We start from the raw sequence: 21,531 nt of genomic DNA, 5'->3' as shown, positions 1-21,531 counted from the left end.
AAGTACTATACTTAAGTGTACACTTTTCTGGAGTTTTTACTTTACTGGAGTGTTTGAAATTTTCAATACTTTTACTTCTACTCCACTACATCAAATTATAATAATAATAATAAGTTGTACTTATACTTCACTACAATTATTTGAAAACTTTAGTATAGTTACTTTGTAGATTTTGATTATCATTGCAAAACATACATTAACCACTTCAGCCCTATGTAGGCCGACATACACGGTCTGCTATTTTCAAAGGAGTTGTACATGAAAAGTTGAAAACTTGTGACATGGGACATTCTGCATAATGAGTACTTTCTACTTTTGGTAGGCCTACTTTAAGTACGTTTTGATACCAAACCAAGACTGTTGTACTTTTGCTCAAGTAAATTTGGAATTCCTGACTTATATTTGTAACAGAGTATGTCTACATATTGCAGACAGTATCGATACTTTTACTTATAAGTACAAAATGTCAGTACTTTTTCCACCACTGCTTTTGCAGCTCATGGTTGGTTGCTGCTGCTGGAACAGCGAATGTTTGGCAGACGAGGGCGCTTCACCGCTGTGTGCGAAGCACATGAGTCTCCCTCTCTGTCTCACTGAAGAGAACGAGACGGGTTGCTGTCTCTAAACAGCCGAACATGATGAACAGAGCTACGAATTCGACCAGGTCAGCCCAGCATAGCATCGGCAATAGCCAGGGCGAACCTAAATTAATGACTAGTTTGGTCATTTAAATGTAAAAACGCTGTCTTTTCCGCTGAGAAGAGAGCTCCTTTTCTGGGCGACTTGGCGAAGAAGTGACGGAGCGACTCCTCCAGTCTGTTGGGTGATATAGGCTACGCAGCTGCAGATGAACAAGTTCTGAAAAAGTCGATATCTTTACAGTTCTTACAGCTGTTAACATCGTATTAAGTAAGTGTTGTTTTTTTTACATTGTTTGTTTGTTTATTTGTAATATGGCCTCCTACACAGTCAGTGTATGCATGTGTGTTATTTTCTTCTGAATTGTCTGATGGCATGTATGTATGCATGCATGCAGCAGCCCAGACACGACACGAAACTTTAAGCTATTTAAATGACCTTGCTTTAGTTTAAAAAAAAATCTCCTCAATAATCTGTGACTATGTGTACTATTGTGTTTGTTATTGGTCATTTTAGTAGGAGCCAAAGTTGGGTTCAACTTGGAGAGACAAAAACTACATGATTAGCTGAATGTCCTCTATAGCAGTGGTTCTCAATCTGGGTGTTGGGACCCCCAGGGGAGTCCCCACATGTTTTTTTGGGGGTCCCCAGATGACAGTGAAGTGACAATTTAATGAATTTTAAGACCCTTTTAATACCTATTTTAATATACTATACTATAAAAACTGGTCAAACATTGGCCAAATTGTCAAATAAAAAGAGGCAAACATTGTGAAAATAGCAGATCTACAAGCATCGGCTATTTTCACAATATTTATCTGTGGAACCCAGTCAAACAAAATGTACTGCCTCAACCCCTACAACTCCAAACTGTGCTTGTCAGGGTGGGGGGTCCCCAGTTCAAATATGATTATTTCGGGGGGTCATGGCCTGAAAAGGTTGAGAACCAAGTACCACTGCTCAATAGCTAACCTTTGGTGAGGTAGACTTGTGCCAGCTACAGTAGGGTGGTAGCTGCACTTGGAATATCCTCGAAATAGCTTCTAGATGTGGATATGGAATGACCTTTTTTCCCTCAGATTTACAATTGTCTAATAGCCAGGCTATTATCACCAATGTTTAAATCGCCTCTGGATAAATCTGTATCTGCTACCAGCCTCAAACCACACAAATCCACACGGATGTCAATCAAACTTTTGATAACTGATAGCTATCATCTGATTAAAATAATTGGATTCTGATTATTTAGCAACTGTAAAGAAAATGCTTGCAGAATGGCAGAAACACACAACACTAACTACACAATGTGTCAAGAGGCTCTACAATTAATTATTGTTGACTATTTTATGAATGTAGCCTATATGCACAATAATGTAAACATTGTAAGTGCGTAGGCCCACTACATCACATCATTACATCATAAAGGTAAGGAAGCACAGGTTCATAATAATTGAGAAGGTGACATGGAATTATTGTCTCCTATACTTGCAGGAGAACCCTTCATGGCTTGTTATGGCTTCACATGTGCAATGTGATTATACCCTGGATCAGGTGTAAGCTACTTCACTGGAGTAGCCACACAACACTGAGCTACTGCTGCATTGTTGCTCTGTCAATTAGAAAGGAGTTTGTTTGAAAAGCTTTGAGAATGGAGAGGAATACGTTTTGTGTTTGAGATGAAGACGCTTTAAGTTGCTATTTGATCTTAGTGTATGGGTGTTTTGTGCCGAAAATAGCATATCTTCAAGTATTTTCAGTGTGTGACACCATCGTATGACGCATTACATAGAACATGAAGGGTGGCTTTCTGGTCTGTTCTGCACCCTCCTGACAGCGCCATAGCACTCATAAACCATTAGAGTCAGCTATAGTGTGCACACATGTGCACACATGTTCAGCATCCATGTGTGTGGTTGTCAGACTGTGTGACAGAGAAGGGGGGGTGGGGGTCCTTCAAAGCAATCTGAGTTGAGGAGTTAATTATAAAATGCAATCACGCAATCTGAATGGTTGATAGTTGTGGTTTAATAACCTTATACCATTGCTATGAAGTCTTATGTCTTTGAACAGCAAAAAGTTAAGCGTCAACTTAGACGCCAATCAAAGTGTGCTGTGCTCTGAAATAGGCATAGGCATATACACTTGACATCACAGAAAAAGACCAGTGAATATCGATAGTTTTTAAACTAGCTGTTGTAGGTGTGAAATTAATCAAGATTGAGCAACTACATGGACTATTTGTTGCATAAAATATATGAACCCATTACAAACACTCCCTGTCTGTACTTTTACTCCCTGTCTGTGAAATCCCCAGCCAGGCGCACCTGCTGGCTTTGATCCGTTCAGAGTGACCACTGGAGTTCTCACTGGGCGTGGACTGGGCACACACACTCAACACAACTTAAGATGGACAGAAACTCGACTGCTGAATGGAAGTAGCGAATATTGATAACAATTTAAACTAGCAGTTGTAGATAGACAACTAAAAAACATGCATAAGCATTTCTATCCCCAGTATTGTGGCTACAGATTCAGAGCAGGTAAAGCTCTGGTGCTCTGAGTGCCCCAGACCAGCTGCTCTGCCCAGCCAGGAGAGCTGATAGGCACGAAGTAGAATTTGAGACATTCGTTGCTTGTTTCTGGCAGATGGTTTGTAAACAACCTATTAATTCTAGGCAATAAATAGGGCAGATGTTAATATTTGTTATAAATATTAGCTACTTCCATACAGTCTGTTTCTTCACCTCAGTAGCAGATACACGCATTGGCACAGTGACAGGCTGTCACCCATAACCTTGGATACGCCCAAATTATTGCATTTACCAAATGTTCGCATTGTAAACGTTCTCTCGACAGTGCTGGTGTGAATTCAGTGTAAGCCTAGTTCAAACCAATGATTTGCAACAAGCCTAGGGCTTTCACGACTAGAGATTTTTACAGGTCAACTAATTTGACCCAGTGGTAGTCGACTAGTCGACTAGTCGAAATTTACATTAAAAAAGAAAAAGAAAAAAAAAAAAGTATTATTTTTTAGGGGGGGCATTGTTTTAATGCCATCCTACTACTATATTACTATTATTATTATCCTCCTGCCCTTATCTTTTATGGCGTTTTAAGGGAAGCGCTTCTGGCACAGCAGCACAGCACCACAGCAGCGTCTCCAAGGATCCCCATTGCCCAATAATAGGCTTTTATTGGGCATACTTTTGACCCCCTTTTGATAAAAAATTAAGTCAGGAGGATAATAATAATAGTAAGATGGGCCATTACTATGGCATTAAAACAAAAACAAAAAAAAACGATTTTTCTTTTCTTTTTTCAACTATTCGACTAGTACCAACAAGGTCGACTAGTGGTTATACTAGTCGACTAGTCGACTAGTTTGTGAAAGCCCTAGTAAGTTGAAACTTGCAACCGGTGGCTGTGATATTATTATAAAACTGTTTTTTTTTATTATACAAGTGAAATCTCATCTCAAAGACTCATGAGTCAAATCGATGGATCCAAACCATTTTCTATGGAGAGCATGATGCAACGCGACGTGGCCTTGCGGTGCATGATGGAAATTACACCGCAACTTTATGCAAATGAGGTCTGACCACTACAACACAAGTTAGAAACAATAATAAGTGTCAAAATGACAACATTTAAGGTTAACTTCAATGAAGGCCTAACTATGTAGTGGAATAGAGCAGAGTATGTCTAAATGGAAAAAGCCACCTAAAAAGGATGATACCCAGAGAAAGATAAGATTGTGAAGAAATTATAATAATCTGAATGTAAACGTTGCATAGCAACCACCTTGTTATATGAAGGCAGTCTGTGCCATCTTCGTGATAGAAACTATTCTTTTAAAGAAATTGCTATAATCCTTTTAATCGGGATATGTCTATAAATTTCATATTGCCATATTTGGTATCTGCTTTATAAAATAAATAACTCACTCTATTCTTTGGTTATTGTGAGGATATAATATACTTGGAGTGATATAATCGCAATATACCACGGTCGTGAGTTATTGCTTTCTTTAAGTAGGCTATAGGCTTCAGGTATGCAGTTGTGCCATTGAAAAAGATTTAAAATGTAATAAGAGCATTGAATAATGGGCTGAATTACGCACTCTTTCAGGTTAAAATTTGATTAATTCATGTAGCCATTCTGGTAATAGAATTTTGTTGAACTTTTGTATTTTTTACGAGGTTAATTAGTCATTAGTTCTGTCCACTGTATGAAGAACACTTTTTAGGCAAATGCTGGATGTGTGGTCTATCACTGGCACTGTGTGTGCCAGTGATAGACCACACACACACACACACACACACACACACACACACACACACACACGCACACGCACACGCACACGCACACACGCGCACACACGCACACACGCACACACACACTCACTCACACTAGCGTCTCAGTCTGGAATGATGCAAAGCATTTTCCACATAGATCACTGTACACGTGCATACTGTCTTTTCCTTTATTTGTCCTGTCTTTCTCACACACACATGCACACACATATGCGTGCACACACATCTTAGCCGGGTTTGCACTGCAGATGTGTGTCCTGATCTCCTTCCAGCAGAGGCTCTTCAGAGCCAGTGTGCTGACACAGAGTTTTCCACTCCCTCTTATGAAATAAGAGTAGGAGATATAAGAGCCATCCAAGGGCCAGGCCTGCATGCCTTAGAGCACGCACGCACGCACGCACGCACGCACGCACGCACGCACGCACGCACGCACGCACGCACGCACGCACGCACGCACGCACGCACGCACGCACGCCCGCCCGCACGCACGCACGCACACACGCGCGCGCGCGCGCTTGCGCACACATGCACAGGTTAATAGATACATCCAACAGTGCAAGTTCTATTAAGAGCAGCTGGTTGCACAGCGGTGTTCATGCTCCACCCCTGCCTGAGCCGTTCTGCCAGTGTGGCCTCATCATCAGCACATCTGTGCAACATGTAGGCACATGTCGAAGTCTGTGGCTTGTTCGAACGTTGTTTATTTTACCGAAAGGGGTTTTTGGGAGCAGAAAATGTATTTGCACGGTCCTTGTGCATTTGTTAAGGCGAAATACAGTGGACCTTGAACAAATGTGTGTAGTTTTATTCGCAAGAGCATTGAAATGTTCCCTATGATATTGGTCTTGCTTGGTAAAAATACAATAAATTATCTGTATGTTCCATTATGTGATATAGGCTCTCATCCCAATCCTGAATTGCACGTTAATTATGTACTGTAGCTATAATGTACAAATAAAATAGAATAAGGTCAGCAGTGATAAGACCCTCCCAAATCAATCAGAAAGATCTTGTCAATGTTGTCATTGTGCAATCACAATATTGTTTTGGTCTCAGAAAATGGTGATGGACTAGAGTTTAATTTCCTTTTGACTGTCCCTTTAAAAGCATGCAAGACTAGACCCTGAACATAATGAGGATATTTGAAGTGTGCAGTACCTAGCCGTTTCAGCAGCTTGTTCTTCTGAGCTAATTAAAACACGCCTTGTATTAATAAAAGCTTGAACAGATTCTTCTTTAGCCTTGTGCTGGTCAGGCACAGAGAGATGGAAAGAAGGGAACAATGGAAAGGTATTATAAAGATAGAGATGGTGGTACATTTAAGCGAGAGTGGAAAAACCTTAGTTGCAAAGACAACCTATTCAAACTAATGGAGATAATGCGTCAAGGACCATGAGTATGACATCACAAGAGTCACCACAAATTCACATATGGTGCACTGTACCTTCCTCTCAGCAGGGAGCGAGCCCATTATGACACATGAGCTAATTACTGTACTCCTGTGGAAATGTGGAAAATGGATGTACTTTCTTTGAACGTTTTGATTTCAATAAAACATGACAGCAGATTAGTCTTGGCAGCTCAGGAAACAGCTCTGACTGTCACCAGATACTGAATAATTTTGGTCTTTGGTGTAGAATGTCTGACTTTCGAAAGATTCTGTGTTCTTTACCAATCAATCACAAACTTCAATCATGTCTCTTCTTTTTCATCTCCATCTGTCTGTCTATGTCTGTCTCTTTCTCTGTCCTCTGTCCCAAACATTTGATCCAACCCCCAGGACGGTCACATCTCCTAAAGCTGAATTCCAGTACTAAAATTTCTGCCTCCTCGCTTCCTCCGTCATCTGTCCTCCAGCATGGCGGTGTTACGGTGAAATTGGTGACTTGCAGAAATATGTAACGATCGTCTAAACATCACATAACGTCAGTGTCCGAACGGAAACCATTGCGGTTTGTTTATTAGCAGAGTTCAGCCTAGCGGTATTTAGGCCACGTATTTAAAGACCTCCAAGTAAGCTATGTGAAGTCCACAAGATGGTCCAATATTTCGGCAGGTCACCAATTTCACAGTAACACTGCCATGCTGGAGGACAGATGACGGAGGAAGCGAGGAGGCAGACATTTTAGTATTGGAATTCAGCTTAAGGTCTATGCAACATTCTGGTACCCATTCTTCTCCTGTGTGTGTGTGTGTGTGTGTGTGTGTGTGTGTGTGTGTGTGTGTGTGTGTGTGTGTGTGTGTGTGTGTGTGTGTGTGTGTGTGTGTGTGTGTGTGTGTGTGTGTGTGTGTGTGTGTGTGTGTGTGTGTGTGTGTGTGTGTGTGTGTGTGTGTGTGTGTGTGTGTGTGTGCGTGCGTGCGTGCGTGCGTGCGTGCGTGCGTGCGTGCGTGCGTGCGTGCGTGCGTGCGTGCGTGCGTGCGTGCGTGCGTGCGTGCGTGCGTGCGTGCGTGCGTGCGTGCGTGCGTGCGTGCGTGCGTGCGTGCGTGCGTGCGTGCGTGCGTGCGTGCGTGCGTGCGTGCGTGCGTGCGTGCGTGCGTGCGTGCGTGCGTGCGTGCGTGCGTGCGTGCGTGCGTGCGTGCGTGCGTGCGTGCGTGCGTGCGTGCGTGCGTGCGTGCGTGCGTGCGTGCGTGCGTGCGTGCGTGCGTGCGTGCGTGCGTGCGTGCGTGCGTGCGTGCGTGCGTGCGTGCGTGCGTGCGTGCGTGCGTGCGTGCGTGCGTGCGTGGCGCGCGCGCGAGACGTACGTGCGCAGAATGTTGTTGACACCTTATCAAGGGTTGACTATACACTACAGTCATCACAGTGTAAAGCCGTGATTCCACTAAAGACCTCACCTCTCTATGGAATGCGTGTGAATGCATTCATGTGCATCTTCAGGGATACAGGCTGTAATGCTGCAGGCCATAATCCATAAGCCTGCATTCTCAGTAACACATGACATTGGAACAGTTCGGAAGTGAGAAAACTGTTCAATAGAACACAAAATGTACCCCCCCCACGATGATCTGCCCTGTGGGATTTGTCAAAGCCCTACGGGTGTAGTATTCATGGTACTCAACATAGGAATCCCTCCTTATCCTTATCCTAAGACTAAGGCTTGGTTCATGCTTCTCTGTGTGCCTGCTTTCGTGAGCGCGTGATGGCATCCCCAAGCGTGTGATGGCATCTTCGTCCTCTAACCAAATGTACCTGCAAGGTTCCATTTGGTTACAGGGTGTGGATGCCATCAGAGTTACAAATGGATAAATTAACAACACTGAGGATATCATTGTGCAGGCTATCAGTGAAACAGTAGGTGCGGTGATGTCAACACGCCTCCATGGTTGATTGGCTCAACAAGCGCAAGGCCGATCAACTTTGTGGTCGTGTGGGTTTATTGTTTAAACTACAAGTGAACAACTGCATAATACTTGGTAGTACCATCCTTCAAGTCATATTTTCTGCCTGTCACTTAATGTCACTTAATGTGTAAAAACTCATCAGCATTATTTACATGAATGCAGCAGTCAGGTAGTCTTGAGTCAGGACCCTGTTGAATCATATTTAAAGGACAAAGAGTATTTTGTATCTATCGGTAATTACACATCTGAGCAGACAAAAATCACATGCAGCGTTCCGCAAGGATCCATTCCCAATATCTACATGCTCCCTCTAGCTCAGATTATGGAAAACAACAAAATAAGCTACCATAGTTATGCAGACGATACACAAATCTACATAACTGTATCACCAGAGCAGGACTATCGTCCAATACAAACACTGAGTAAATGCATTGAACAAATCAACAATTGGATGTGCCATAATTGTCTTCAATTAAACAAAGACAAAACTCTAGTAATAGGTTTTGGAGCCAATCAGTAATGTTAAAAACCTCTAGCTAAGTCAAAAACCTTGGTGTAGTCATGGACGCAGACCTGCATTTAAACAGCCACATTAACACAATTACAAAGTCAGCGCTACTATCACCTCAAAAATATAGCACAGGTTAAAGGACTAGTCTCAGCAGGATCTAGAAAAACTTGTCCATGCATTCATCTTCAGTAGACTTGACTATTGTAACGGTGTCTTTACAGGTCTCCCAAAGAAATCAATCAGACGACTGCAGTTGATTAAGAACACTGCTGCTAGAGTCCTAATACCAAGAAAGTGGAGCATATCACTCCAGTTCTGAAATCCTTACATTGGCTCCCTGTGTGTCAAATTGATTTCAAAATACTACTGTTGGTCCATAAAGCTTTGAATGGTTTAGGGCCAAAATACATTTATGATCTTGTGCGATATCATGAACCATCCAGATCTCTCAGGTCATCTGTGAAAGGTCTGCTTTCTGTCCCTAAAACCAAAAGTAAACATGGGGAAGCAGGCTGAGACTATGTTTTGCACCTTGTCTGTCCGTCCGTGTGTCCGAACATTGCTGGCCCACAATAACCTACCTGACCTGGCGGAGACCTGTGCTGTTATTTTTTACTTCTTTTGTTTCACTCAACCCCATTACTTGACTCAAAGTATCGATACTCTTGGTCAAATATGACTCAACTACAAGTGAAAGTTCCTCTGCCAAATTTTTACTTGAGTTACAGTACTACTAGCCTACTTGCTTTTAAATAGCAGGTAGCAAGTAAATCCAACGATGTCGCTCATTGTTGATTTTCAAAAAGTTTAGAATTTATTTTTATTTTTTCCCCCCATAATGACATGCCCAAAATAGGGACGCCAGGTTGAAAGTGGATAAGACAGCACATGAATGCTGCATGTTTAGGTTTCCAAAAGATATCTCTCCTCATTTAACCTCTGACCTCCCTGACTCTAGAGATATATAAAAGGAGACATGGTAAATAAGTGAATTCACACTAGTTAGCAGCATCTCCCACTTTCCACACACACTAAACTTCTGAGTTCTCACTTAACCCATAATTTATAAATGAATCAGTAATTTATTGTGCATTATAGTGACATTAAACTGAGATTGAATGGCTAATAAACACAATATACACATTACACAGTAATGCACAGTGCAGACACCATAGCAGCCTTGCTGACTCTTCTTCTTTACTTTCGGAAGAATCTAAAACTAAACTTGGCCTTGCCACATTACCATGTGTGCATGTGTGCATGTGTGCATGTGTGCATGCGCACGCGAGCGTGCCTTGGAGGCCATGGAAGGGGCTAACACAACGCGACGAACTGACCTCTTACCCCCTAACCTTTCTCTTCACTTCACTCCACCCTGCCTCATACCATCACCCCATCCGTTCTTAGCCTCCCCCCTTCTCCTGCCTACTTCTCTCACACAAAACACCGATGATTAACAGAAACCAGCTCCCCGGGGAAACTTGGGGGAGGGATAGTGCTGGCCACAGGGTTACAAGTGTGCATGTGTGTGGGACTGTGTTGTGCGTGCATGTGTGTGGGTGTGTGTGGGTGGGTGTGTATGTGTGTGAGCGTGTGTAGATTTGCCTGGTTGCATGCGTACAGTCTTGTGTGTTGGGGCAGAGGCAGTGAGAGGAGGGTTGACCACAGAGGATTTAAATGTTTACCAAGGGACCTTAGGAGGTCTGTACTGAACCTCCCACTTTCCTGGTTGGTTTACACTGCCTTCCCGCATGTATCGGGGCCCTCGATTGGCTGAGAGAGGGAGAGGAGTGGAGGGGGAAACTTTTGAGAGAGAGAGAGAGAAGAGCTTTCACAGACGCTTTACTCTGATAGTGGGGGAGAACAGAGCTTGCTGCGGAGATTAACATGAGGTCACATGTTGAAATGGAGGGGCTTTGGCCCTGTTTTACATTGTAGTGGTGTTTAGGGCAGTGATTCTCAATGTTATTCTTTATTTAAAGGACCCCCAGTTTGATATGCATTTAGGCCACGCAGACCCCCATGTGATTCAATCTTTATCTCTGGGACCCCAATAAACACTAAAATATTATTTTAACTTTGAGTGTGCACAAATAGAACCATTTGGAACGATTTATTGGAATCCTTTGGTTCCATTTGTCAGAGTTACAGAACTGTAAGGGTCCTTTGTGTCCTAACTATCAATCATTTAGCTCATTAGCTCCTGTAATCCCCTCGAGGACCTCTGGGGGGATCCCTAGGTGCCCGGACTGCTACGCCAGCGGTCCGGGCCCTGTTTGGTTCAGTTTAAATCAATTATTTATTGTTTGACGACCACATCGCTCGACTTTGGAAAAGCCCAGCAAAGAACTGAAACCGACCGTGACTGAAAGAAGGGGGACGTGTTTACAGTAGATAGGTGAAAATGAAATAATGAAAACAGTATTTACATTTTTGAAGCAGAGAGGGTATAATTAAAGCCCTTTTTAATTGTGAATTGGTGTTTATTGCATTGAGAAAAGGGTGGGTCTGCAGTGTATACAAGGGGGTACTCAGGAGGAGAAAGTCCGATTGCAACGGGGGTGGGGGTGGAGGGGACGGGGACGGGGACGGGGGGGTTTGGGGGGGCAATTGATTTTGAACTAAACATTTCTATTTGGCCAAACAAGACTTCTGCTTGCCAGACTCTACTGCCTCTGAATCCCTGCTTTGTATATCTTGGCCCCATGGCCCGTGGATAGTTGCCACGCACGCACGCACGCACGCACGCACGCACGCACGCACGCATCGCACGCACGCACGCACGCACGCACGCACGCACGCACGCACGCACGCACGCACGCACGCACGCACACACACACACACACACACACACACACACACACACACACACACACACACACACACACACACACACACACACACACACACACACACACACACACACACACACACACACACACACACACACACACACACACACACACACACACACTGCCTGCAGCCGAAGGGAAGATTATTTGACTGAATGTTTATGTTAACAAAATACATATGACTCAGTGGCTCAGAATAAATTGCAGTGTTAAGTAGGGACAGCCCTGCTGTATACTGTGTAGTCTGCACACTAAGATGATGAAGCAGCATGTGTTAATTGTACATATCTTTTAGGCTAGTCATTGTGGAAATATTGTGTTGCATGTTCTGTAGTGTGTGCCAGTGCACTATAGCTATTTTTATTCCTCATCATCTGAGTGGCCTTATAGTATTTTGTACACACTTCAATAAATGTTTTACATGCATTTGGGACTTAATTTTTTTTGGGTGTTATAATTCCACTTTATACATACTTTTTTGAACTTCTGCTCCAGTTCTCCTCGACCCCCGAGAGCAAGTTTTGGGAAATCCTTCAGCAGTAGTGCAGAATGTACGGGTTACGGGAACGGTTTGAAACTGATACAAGAATAGTTGGCATGAGACCAAGACTTTCAGCAACTGTTTCCCCAGCGTTTAACTGAGTCACTGCCACAGGTCTAGTGTATCCACAGGCACTTTTGTCTTGGAATTATGCCTGGCAGGGCCACTTTATTGCACAATAGTTGAAAAAAATAATCCAGAGGCTTATCTACAGTAGCAGTGCCAGTGACAAGCTATAGTGATAATAATAATAACTAACTAATAACTTGAATTTATATAAAGCTGAAAGTGGATGCTTATGCCAGTTGATCATACTTTTTGCTCCATCGTGCACTGTCTTTGAAAAACATGATGTTAAAACAGTTGTTCTTTAGTATTCATTACCTTCATGAGCACAAATTTAATATATTGTATCTTGTCTTTTCCTTGTTGAATTTGCCTCTAAAGGCTGTTGTTGTTAAAAGTCTTTAAACCTCCAGTCCCAACCCCTGCTCAGAGGTTCATAGGGCGAGTTTGCCCCTAAGAAGATGTTCTTCCAAGTTCTCGGTTGTTGTGCGTCCAACAAGGTTGTGGAGCAACCTCCAAATAGCTGTGAGTTATTAGTTTCTATATTTAGAGGCTGGGTTTGGACTGGTAGAACCTGTCCAACAACATACACCACTTTAGTGACCAGGAACAATTTGTCATCTTATTTTAGTTTTAGGATGTGGACAGAAGAAGATGTGGGTGAGAGGAGGCTGTCACCACATTTCTGTGCTTAAGCTTTTGTTGGAGATTTTAGTTCTGCAAGGTTGTCTGACAAAGGAGAGGGTGCGACCTTGTTGTTCTTTGACAACAGGCCTTGATGAGAACTGCTTCCGTTCTTGTACTTATTGCACTCATGCTTTTGGCAGAGCAAGTAATGCTTCAAACCCCAAAGGCCATAGCAGCAAAGCAGAATTTGCTTTATAGAGGGTGGTATTATAAACAGGATATAATATTGCATTGCCTAATTGTTTTTATATCAGTTGTTTAGTTGGTCCAAACTAGTTTTTCTTAAAGTAGAGCCTGACACCACAGGGAGCCTTCATTTGTTCTTTCCTTTTTTTTAATGATTTGGTCATTATTAGAGTTCTCAAATTCTGCCTGAACCTGACCCTACCTTAAAATCTATGCTAATTAGTCGGGCGGGGCCGAATCTCGGGTTCTGTGAAAAAAAAATAAGGAAAAAAATAACTATTACCCCCAGGGAAATTGCAGTGGATGTGTTGGATGCAGCTCAAAGTGAATTTAACTCAGGTATCTAGTTTTTTGCCGTCCGACCTTCCTACTTGACTACGTGACTTTGAGGACATTAAGCGGGCCGAGCCTCGGGCCGGCCCAATAGGGCCCAGTTAGGGCCAGCCCTTAATTTTCAGCCCTGTTGAGAACTCTAGTCATTATGCCAATTATAGTCACTCCCTGTCACTACTGACCCCTACTGTTTGGTCTAGGGGAGGGTGTAGGAAACCACGTCTTCTCCGATATACAGCCGCTTCTTTTCACCTGACACTGATGAGTTTCTCAGGGCGGCATATCCCTCCCAGCTCTGCTCCCAGACCCTGCTGAACATGCGCCCCCTGACATGTAGTTGAGTTGCTTGTGCAGTTAATGAGACCACCCTCCTTGCTGGTTTCCCACGACGACTACGGACATTTTGCTCATTGGCATGCCTGGCCAACAAACAATTATTTCCAGAATTAGCATTTTAATGATAAAATGATATAAATATTTAATGATGAAATGCATTACTCTCCCTGCTGCCCTTACAATATAGTTAGCTAGATAGCTAATTAGATAGATAGATAGATAGATAGATAGATAGATAGATAGATAGATAGAATTTAGTATATGTTCGAAATAAATACATAAATTAAATAGAAAGAGAAATAGATCGATTGTGTCATATATATAGAATCCCATAAACCTTTATTACATTATTTCATCCACTGACTGTTCTGTCGGTTTGTAGGTTACAGCCAAAAAGCGAGTTGACAATAGTTATTCAATACAGTTGTTAGATATGTATTTCAACCAACCCAGATGCATATAAACAGCATTGGTGTGCATGTCAACAGACACGCAAACACTCAACACTTCACACATATCACACAACATACTATATAGTACACTACTACACACTTGGCAACATGTATGCTGCATGCAACTGAGGAACATAGCAGTAGCATAATCATGGTCATTAATTACACCCTGTCCCGACTCCCGTGTTAAGTTTCACATATTCCGGCTGAAAATAAGTGGCAGCGGTTGCATACTGTAGGTAGGGACATATGCTCTCTCTCTCTCTCTCTCTCTTCTCTCTCTTCCCTCTCTCTCTCCTCTCTCTCTCTCTCTCTCTCTCTCTCTCTCTCTCTCTCTCTCTCTCTCCTCTCCCTCTCTCTCTCTTCTCTCTCTCTCTCTCTCTCCTCTCTCTCTCTCTCTCTCTCTATTTCTTTCTCACCCACGCACACGCACGCACACACACACACACACACACACACACACACACACACACACACACACACACACACACACACACACCATGATACTGACTTGATACTGGACCATGACTAACCATGATATTGATACTTACATGACAGTTGCAAAGATGCACACACACACACACACGCACAACGCACACGACACACACACACACACACACACACACACACACACACACACACACACACACACACACTCACACACACACACACACAGAGGAGAGAGATAGGTGAAGTAAGGACCATAACGGTGATATTGTGAATGTGATATTGATATAGATATATTGATATGGCGTTTTGAGAGCTACTGATAATTGTCTCACTCTTTCTGTCACCTCTCTGTCTCCCTGCAGAGCCATGACTGTCTCCCTTGTACCGTTACCTCCTCCTATTCCTCTTTCCTTACTGGGTTGTCTAGCCCACCAGAGGATCAGCATTTCTTGGGGATCGTGATGACATGACGTTATCAGGTAGGTCACTGTTCATTGTGAGTGTGCGTGCTTTACACAGTGGTACTTGAAAGTTGTGAATCCCTTTAGATTATGTTTATTTTTATTTCGGTGGCAGCGTTCCAAAGGCCCACAACCAGCACATTGTGATGCATAGGAACAAACCAGGCATTCTGTGTCTCTTTTATTTATTTTTTTAGCTTTTTACCCCCTTTTTCTCCCCAATTTAGTCGTTATCAGAATCAGAATCAACTTCACTAGACCATGCCGTCGGTGGGATGTGAGCACCACACGCACGTCATGGTCCGCTTGTTTCACGGAATGTGGCAACACCGGCGCTTGTTTGACGCACATGGATTTGGCCAACCCGGGAGCCAGCGAGCACACAAAAACGCTAATAAACAGCTGACATTTGGGGGAAAGGAAAAGCGGAAAACGGCTTCAGGTGTTCCGTGCACATGTTAATTGGTCAATGGCTGTGTGCAAATGCGACAATTGCTCCAGCCACTGAGGAGAACCGGCAGAAGAGTATTTGGGCACTAGACAGACAGAGCTACAGATGCATATAGGATGATTGTCACATCACAGGTTTACAGGTGTAAAACAGTGGGTTTTTGTGCAATCGCCATAGTTTTTTTGTTATTTCCATTTAAAAATAAAGGAAATATGCCAATTATTATTCTTCCCCACTGTTGCCACTGCTGTTGTATCCTACTGACTCACCCTGCCAGTGAGGAGCCCCCACCGGAGGAAGTAGAGAAAAAGTACTCAAATTCTTTACTTAAGTAAAAGTACCAATACTGCAATATAAAAATACTCTGTTACAAGTAAAAGTCCAGAATTAAAAATTTACTTGAGTAAAAGTACAAAAGTATTGGCATCAAAATGTACTTAAAGTACCAAAAGTAAAAGTACTAAATATTTGAAAATAGCAGATCTACAAGCTCACAACGCGTCGCATCGCGACGCGTTGTGAGCTTGTAGATCGGCTATTTTCAAATAGCCTAGGAATAAAATAGGGCTAAAGTGGTTAATGTATGTTTAATTATATCATGATTTATATCTGAAAAGTAACTAGTAACTAAAGTTTTCAAGTAAATGTAGTGGAGTAAAAGTACAATATTTGCCTCTGAGATGTAGTGGAGTAGAAGTAAAAGAATTGGAAATTGAAATACTCAAGTAAAGTACAAATACCTTAAAATTGTACTTCAGTACAGTACTTAGTTACTTTCCACCACTGGGCGTATGGGAGGGTAATTCTCCTGGACGCTATTGGTGGAATGTGTAGGCTGAAGTCTTGTTTGTGATAGCCAATTCCCAACTCCCCCACGTGCACAGGCCAAATGTGTTTGTATAGATGCTCGGACAAAGCCGGATGCACCAGGGTGGATTAAAACCGACAACCTCCGCATGTGGTGGGCAGGCACTTACCCCGCACCACCGCTCTGTGTCTCTTTTATAACTATTAATTTCATTAACCCAACTCGCATAATTAAACCCAGTATAACACAATCCATCTTTGTATAAAACTGTCCATTTTCAGCTGTAGACTTGCAGTCATTTGTTCCATTATGTAAACCTCAGTCTCAGTCTCTGTACCCTTTGGTTATATTTGGCGGTTTTGTACTCCTTCCACTTTCCACCTTTATCATTTTCTTGGCAATCAATGAAAGTGTTAATATGTACCACTGATCCGTGCTGTAACATCTCTTTAGGTATACAGTGGAAAAATCCCACTGATCTAAGGAGACATCTGCTCTTTTTGCTAATGTTTAGCTAATGTGGTTAACAGAATTGTGATATTATCAAATATATCAGACAGTGTACATCTCCCAAAAGGAAATGCATGCAGTCTGACCAAAACAGGGATAAATCATCACCACTGGTGATAAAAAATATTAATGACCATGCAGGGACATAAACAGGAGAGGCACAAATCCCCCCACCCCCCCATCCCTGCTGGCAAATAGAACCATGGTTGTAAGGATAACAAGTCTTTAGTTTTTTGGGCCAAGGGAAATCAGCAGGAGAACTACCATAACATGTCATTAATCACACCCCACAAACTGAACATTGTTTTAACAATTACCCCACATGCGTCCTGTCAGCCCTCTGGCATAAAACGTATCAGTCAACCATTAACAGAGGTGATTTCAGTTTTGCACACACCGCACTGTTGACATTTGCTATCGAAATCTTATGTCAGTCACAAGTTGCAGAATCCTGTGTTTGCTCAGACGCATGTGGGAGAGTTCAACGTTGAGCAAACGGCACCCTTTCCTGGTTTGACTTGTCAAACAGGCCAGCAATCAATAGGGCTTGGAAGAAGGGTAAATATATGCCGTGGGCTTCTGTGTCAAAGTCCAGGGATAAGACGATTCGGCGGCTATTCCGGCTAATCCAGCTGTCACTGAACCATTTGAAATAATTAGGTGAAAGAATCTGAACGGCTGACCTTATCATGTAATTAACAACCAGCGCTTCGACATGCCTTAGAGCAATCTGAGAGACCACAGTTGAGCAATGTCTGGATCAAGCATTGTCCATTTTATCACAATTGTTCTCAGAAAGCAGAGTTCTCTGAGCCTGTTAAGCCAGTGCAGAACAGTGCTGTGGTGAACCGGCATGTTGATGGATGCAGGGGCTCCCAAACCTTTTCATGCCAAGGACCCACAAACAGCCATACCCTCTGGCGCTATTGCAAAATACAAGTTCACAATGCATTGTGTTGTGAAAGTTGTGTGCATGTGTGTGCTATTTTCACTATTTTTGAAAAAGAAAAAGTGTTTGAAAATGTTTGAACAACTTGTCTATAATCCAGAGAAAGAAAACCATGTAGAGTCTACACGCACATGCGCGCGTGCGTGTACGTGTGTTGAATTTTGAGTAACACTTTAAGGATGCACAGCTTCATGGGCTCTTATGGAATAAGTATCGTCGAACATTGGTTCTCAACTTGTGGCATGATTTTGGGGGGGTCCCCAGATGACAGGGAAGTGACAATTTAAGGACTTTTTAATACCTAAACAAGACATGACACACAGTCATGTATACCAGCTTGATGACTTGTCTCGCAGAATCTGGCAACACTGCTAGTGGCTCCCCATACTAGACATATAAAGGTAGACGCCTCCTTCGGCTCTGAGGCATTGGTATCTCGGGCGCCATTTTAGCGTAGGAAAGCTTCCCTGAAGCTTCCGCGTGTGTCACAGAAGGGGGCGTTCGGTAGTCCAATCAGAGCCAGGTGGGGGCGGGTCTTTTTGTAACCCAGCTCTTAACCCTTTAAAAGGCAGCAGCTGCGCAGCATCCAGTTAGTTGGAACTTGGCAAACTCCACACTCTGGATTTGTGCAATAATAAATCGTCTTTTACTGCAGTTTAAACAGCTCTGTTCTGACCTGAATAGCTAACATTAAGGATGTTGGAATTGGATAAAGGCAATTCTGCAATGTGGCCAGCATATTTCATGTAGTCTGTCAGTGAATGGAGACAAAAATATTTTGTGACTATTACTGTTACTTGAAAGTATTTTGGTATGAAAATATGCAATTTAACTGTAACCAAATATAGGCCTACGCCTACTGCATCCATAACTCCATGTCTCGCATGTGTGACAAACTTAACCGCTTGAAAATAGGTTGAAAATTCAGGGAGTTGTGATGATTTTAATTGTGGAGAGACCGTCTGCTTCAATGGACATAAATGCATTAGAACAGTGGTTTTCAACCTTTTTCATATCAAGGTCCATTATTTATTCGGCATTTGAGCCATGGAAAACCATTTGATGAGCTTTAGCCTCTCACACCCAAAACTTAGAATATGTTGTTATCGTTCGATAAGATGCTGTCAAAATAACTATTCTTTACGTTCTCTAATTGTGTACCTGTATAATTAGTAAGTAATGCAGATGTTTAACAATTTGACTCTTGAGAGTGTGAAATGTTGAACCTGTTGCTTATTTCTCTCGCAGAATCTGGCAACACTGCTAGGCCATAGCTTGGGAGGACGAGACCGCCCGTTCAGAGTATGGGAAAGTATCAGAATCAGAATCATCAGAATCAATCTTTATTGTCACATCACATTACAGGTAAAGTGGGTGAAATTCTTAATTGTGCAGGCTCAGTTGCAGTTTAAAAGATAGATAGTCATCTCATAAAGAGAGAGGAGAGGCATAAAGTGCATAATGACTAATCTATATAACAATACAATAATGTGACTATGTGCATAAACTGCCTTCTGTTGTTCTCTTGTTTTTGATCTCCTTCCCACTTGCCCCCCACCCCTCCTCTTCTTCTCCCCCCCCCCCTCTTCTTTCTATGGAATTAACGTTGCAATGGGAACGATGTACAAAAACGAATTTCACCCACTTTTTTTACCTTGTAAACCTGTGATGTGACAATAAACCTGATTCTGATTCTGATTCTAAACCTAAAAAGTCATGAAAGTGCTTCTAGAAGTGTCAAGCACATTTTCACAGTTCATGTCTGTGCAGTGTCACCAAACTTAGTTTTTGTTCAGCAGCCTGATTGCTGCTGGGTAAAAACTGTTCAAGAGTCTGGTGGTACTGCTCGCCAGGCTCCTATATCGTTTGCCCGGCCGTGGATTCGGCAGCGGTTTGAACAGATTGTGGCTGGGATGGAAAATGTCCTTGATGATGTTCTCAGCCTTAGCCACACAACGTTTTTCGTGTATTCCCTGGAGGGCGGGAAGCTCCCCTCCCACGATGCGCTGCGCTGTTCGCACCACTCTCTGCAGATCTTTGCGCTCCGCTGCGGTACAGTTCCCAAACCAGGCCGTGGCGCCGCTCATCAGAACGCTCTCGATGGTACTGCTGTAGAACGCTCTGAGGATGCGAGGGCTCACTCTGAACTTCTTCAGGCGTCTGAGGCAGTAGAGTCTTTGTTGGGCTTTTTTCACCACTTGTGTGGTGTGTGTGGCCCACTTCAGATCCCTTGAGATGCGTATCCCAAGGAACTTGAAGTCGCTGACCTGCTCCACTGCAACCCCATTGATGTAAACTGGTGCATGCACCCCTCTCAGTCCTCCTAAAGTCCACGATCAACTCCTTGGTTTTATCAACATTCAGAACCAGGCTGTTCTCCTGACACCACTGTGTCAGTGCTCCAACCTCAGCTCTGTAGGCCGTCTCGTCATTGTTGTCGATCAGGCCCACCACTGTCGTATCGTCCGCATATTTGATCAGGACGTTGGAGCTGTACGTGGCTGTACAGTCGTATGTGTACAGGGAATAGAGGAGAGGGCTCAGCACACAGCCCTGTGGGGCTCCTGTGTTGAGGGTCAGGGGGTCCGACGTGATGTTACCGTGATGTTACCCATCCTCACCACCTGACGGCGGCCCGACAGAAAGTCCAGAATCCAGCTGCACATGGTCGAGTGCAGGCCCAGGTCTTTCAGCTTTGCGACCAGGCTGGTTGGGATGATTGTGTTAAAGGCAGAACTGTAATCCACGAAAAGCATCCGCACACATCTGTTCTTCCCCTTATCCAAGTGGGTGAGCGCAGAGTGTACAGCCAAGGCAACTGCGTCGTCAGTTGATCGATTCTGACGATAAGCAAATTGCCATGGGTCCAGCGTGGCAGGCAGCACGGAGCAGATGTGGTCTCTCACCAGTCTCTCAAAACACTTACTCACAATCGGTGTTAGTCGGTATCCCCATTGGCTTAAAGGACAGCCAATGATCGAAATCGAAAACATGTTGAGAATCTGTTGAGAATCTGTTGAGAATCTGTTGACTAGTGGTCAGTCTCTTCTTAGCCCGGCTCGCAAGCTGGTAAGAAAGAAAGAAAGGAAAAATACCATTATTGCATCGTAACAAACTATACTATAAAAACTCGTCAAACATTGGGAAAATAGCAGCTCTTTGATTGATTGATGTAATACTTTATTTAGAAGTTAGCAGAAAAAAAGCGCATGAAAGTACATGTGCTACAATCTCACAAGCTTTGGGAGCTAGGCTATTTTCACAATTTCACAATATTTATCTGAGAAAGTGTGCAGCAACAAAATGTAATGCCTCAACTCCTACATTCCAAGTGCTTGTCAGGCAGGGTGGGCGGTCGCCAGTTCAAATATGATTATTTTGGGGGGTCATGGCCTGATAATGGAGAACCACTGCCGTAGGACACTGGCTATTTCCATTTAAAGCATGACATTATGGACATTTGATGTCAAATGAAAGCAGCTCAGTAGATGAACAGTGGCCTTTGTCCTTGATATTCTGTCGTAATCTTATGTTTCGATTTTTTTTATTTTTATCCCGCGATTTTGTAACCCTATTTTTTACACCCTGTGCCAATTGTCTATGTAATCCTGGGCACTACCTTCCCACTGCCAACCTAGGGAGGCCAG

General features: G+C 43.2%; 1 protein-coding gene across 1 annotated transcript in view; it reads left to right on the top strand.

The window, feature by feature from the left end:
- Positions 1-559: 559 nt before the first annotated feature.
- The window catches only part of ghra (growth hormone receptor a), a 48,378-nt gene continuing 27,406 nt past the window's right edge, over positions 560-21,531 (top strand). Inside the window, exons 1-2 of the mRNA XM_080434270.1 lie at positions 560-909; positions 15,068-15,184. Of these exons, the coding sequence (XP_080290396.1) occupies positions 15,172-15,184 (13 nt within the window). The 5' untranslated portion in view covers positions 560-909; positions 15,068-15,171. The remainder of the gene's footprint in view (positions 910-15,067; positions 15,185-21,531) is intronic.

Source organism: Gymnoscopelus braueri (genome assembly GCF_963280865.1).
Source record: "Gymnoscopelus braueri genome assembly, chromosome: 7".
NCBI lineage: Eukaryota > Metazoa > Chordata > Actinopteri > Myctophiformes > Myctophidae > Gymnoscopelus > Gymnoscopelus braueri.
This window is presented reverse-complemented; position numbering and strand designations above follow the sequence as displayed.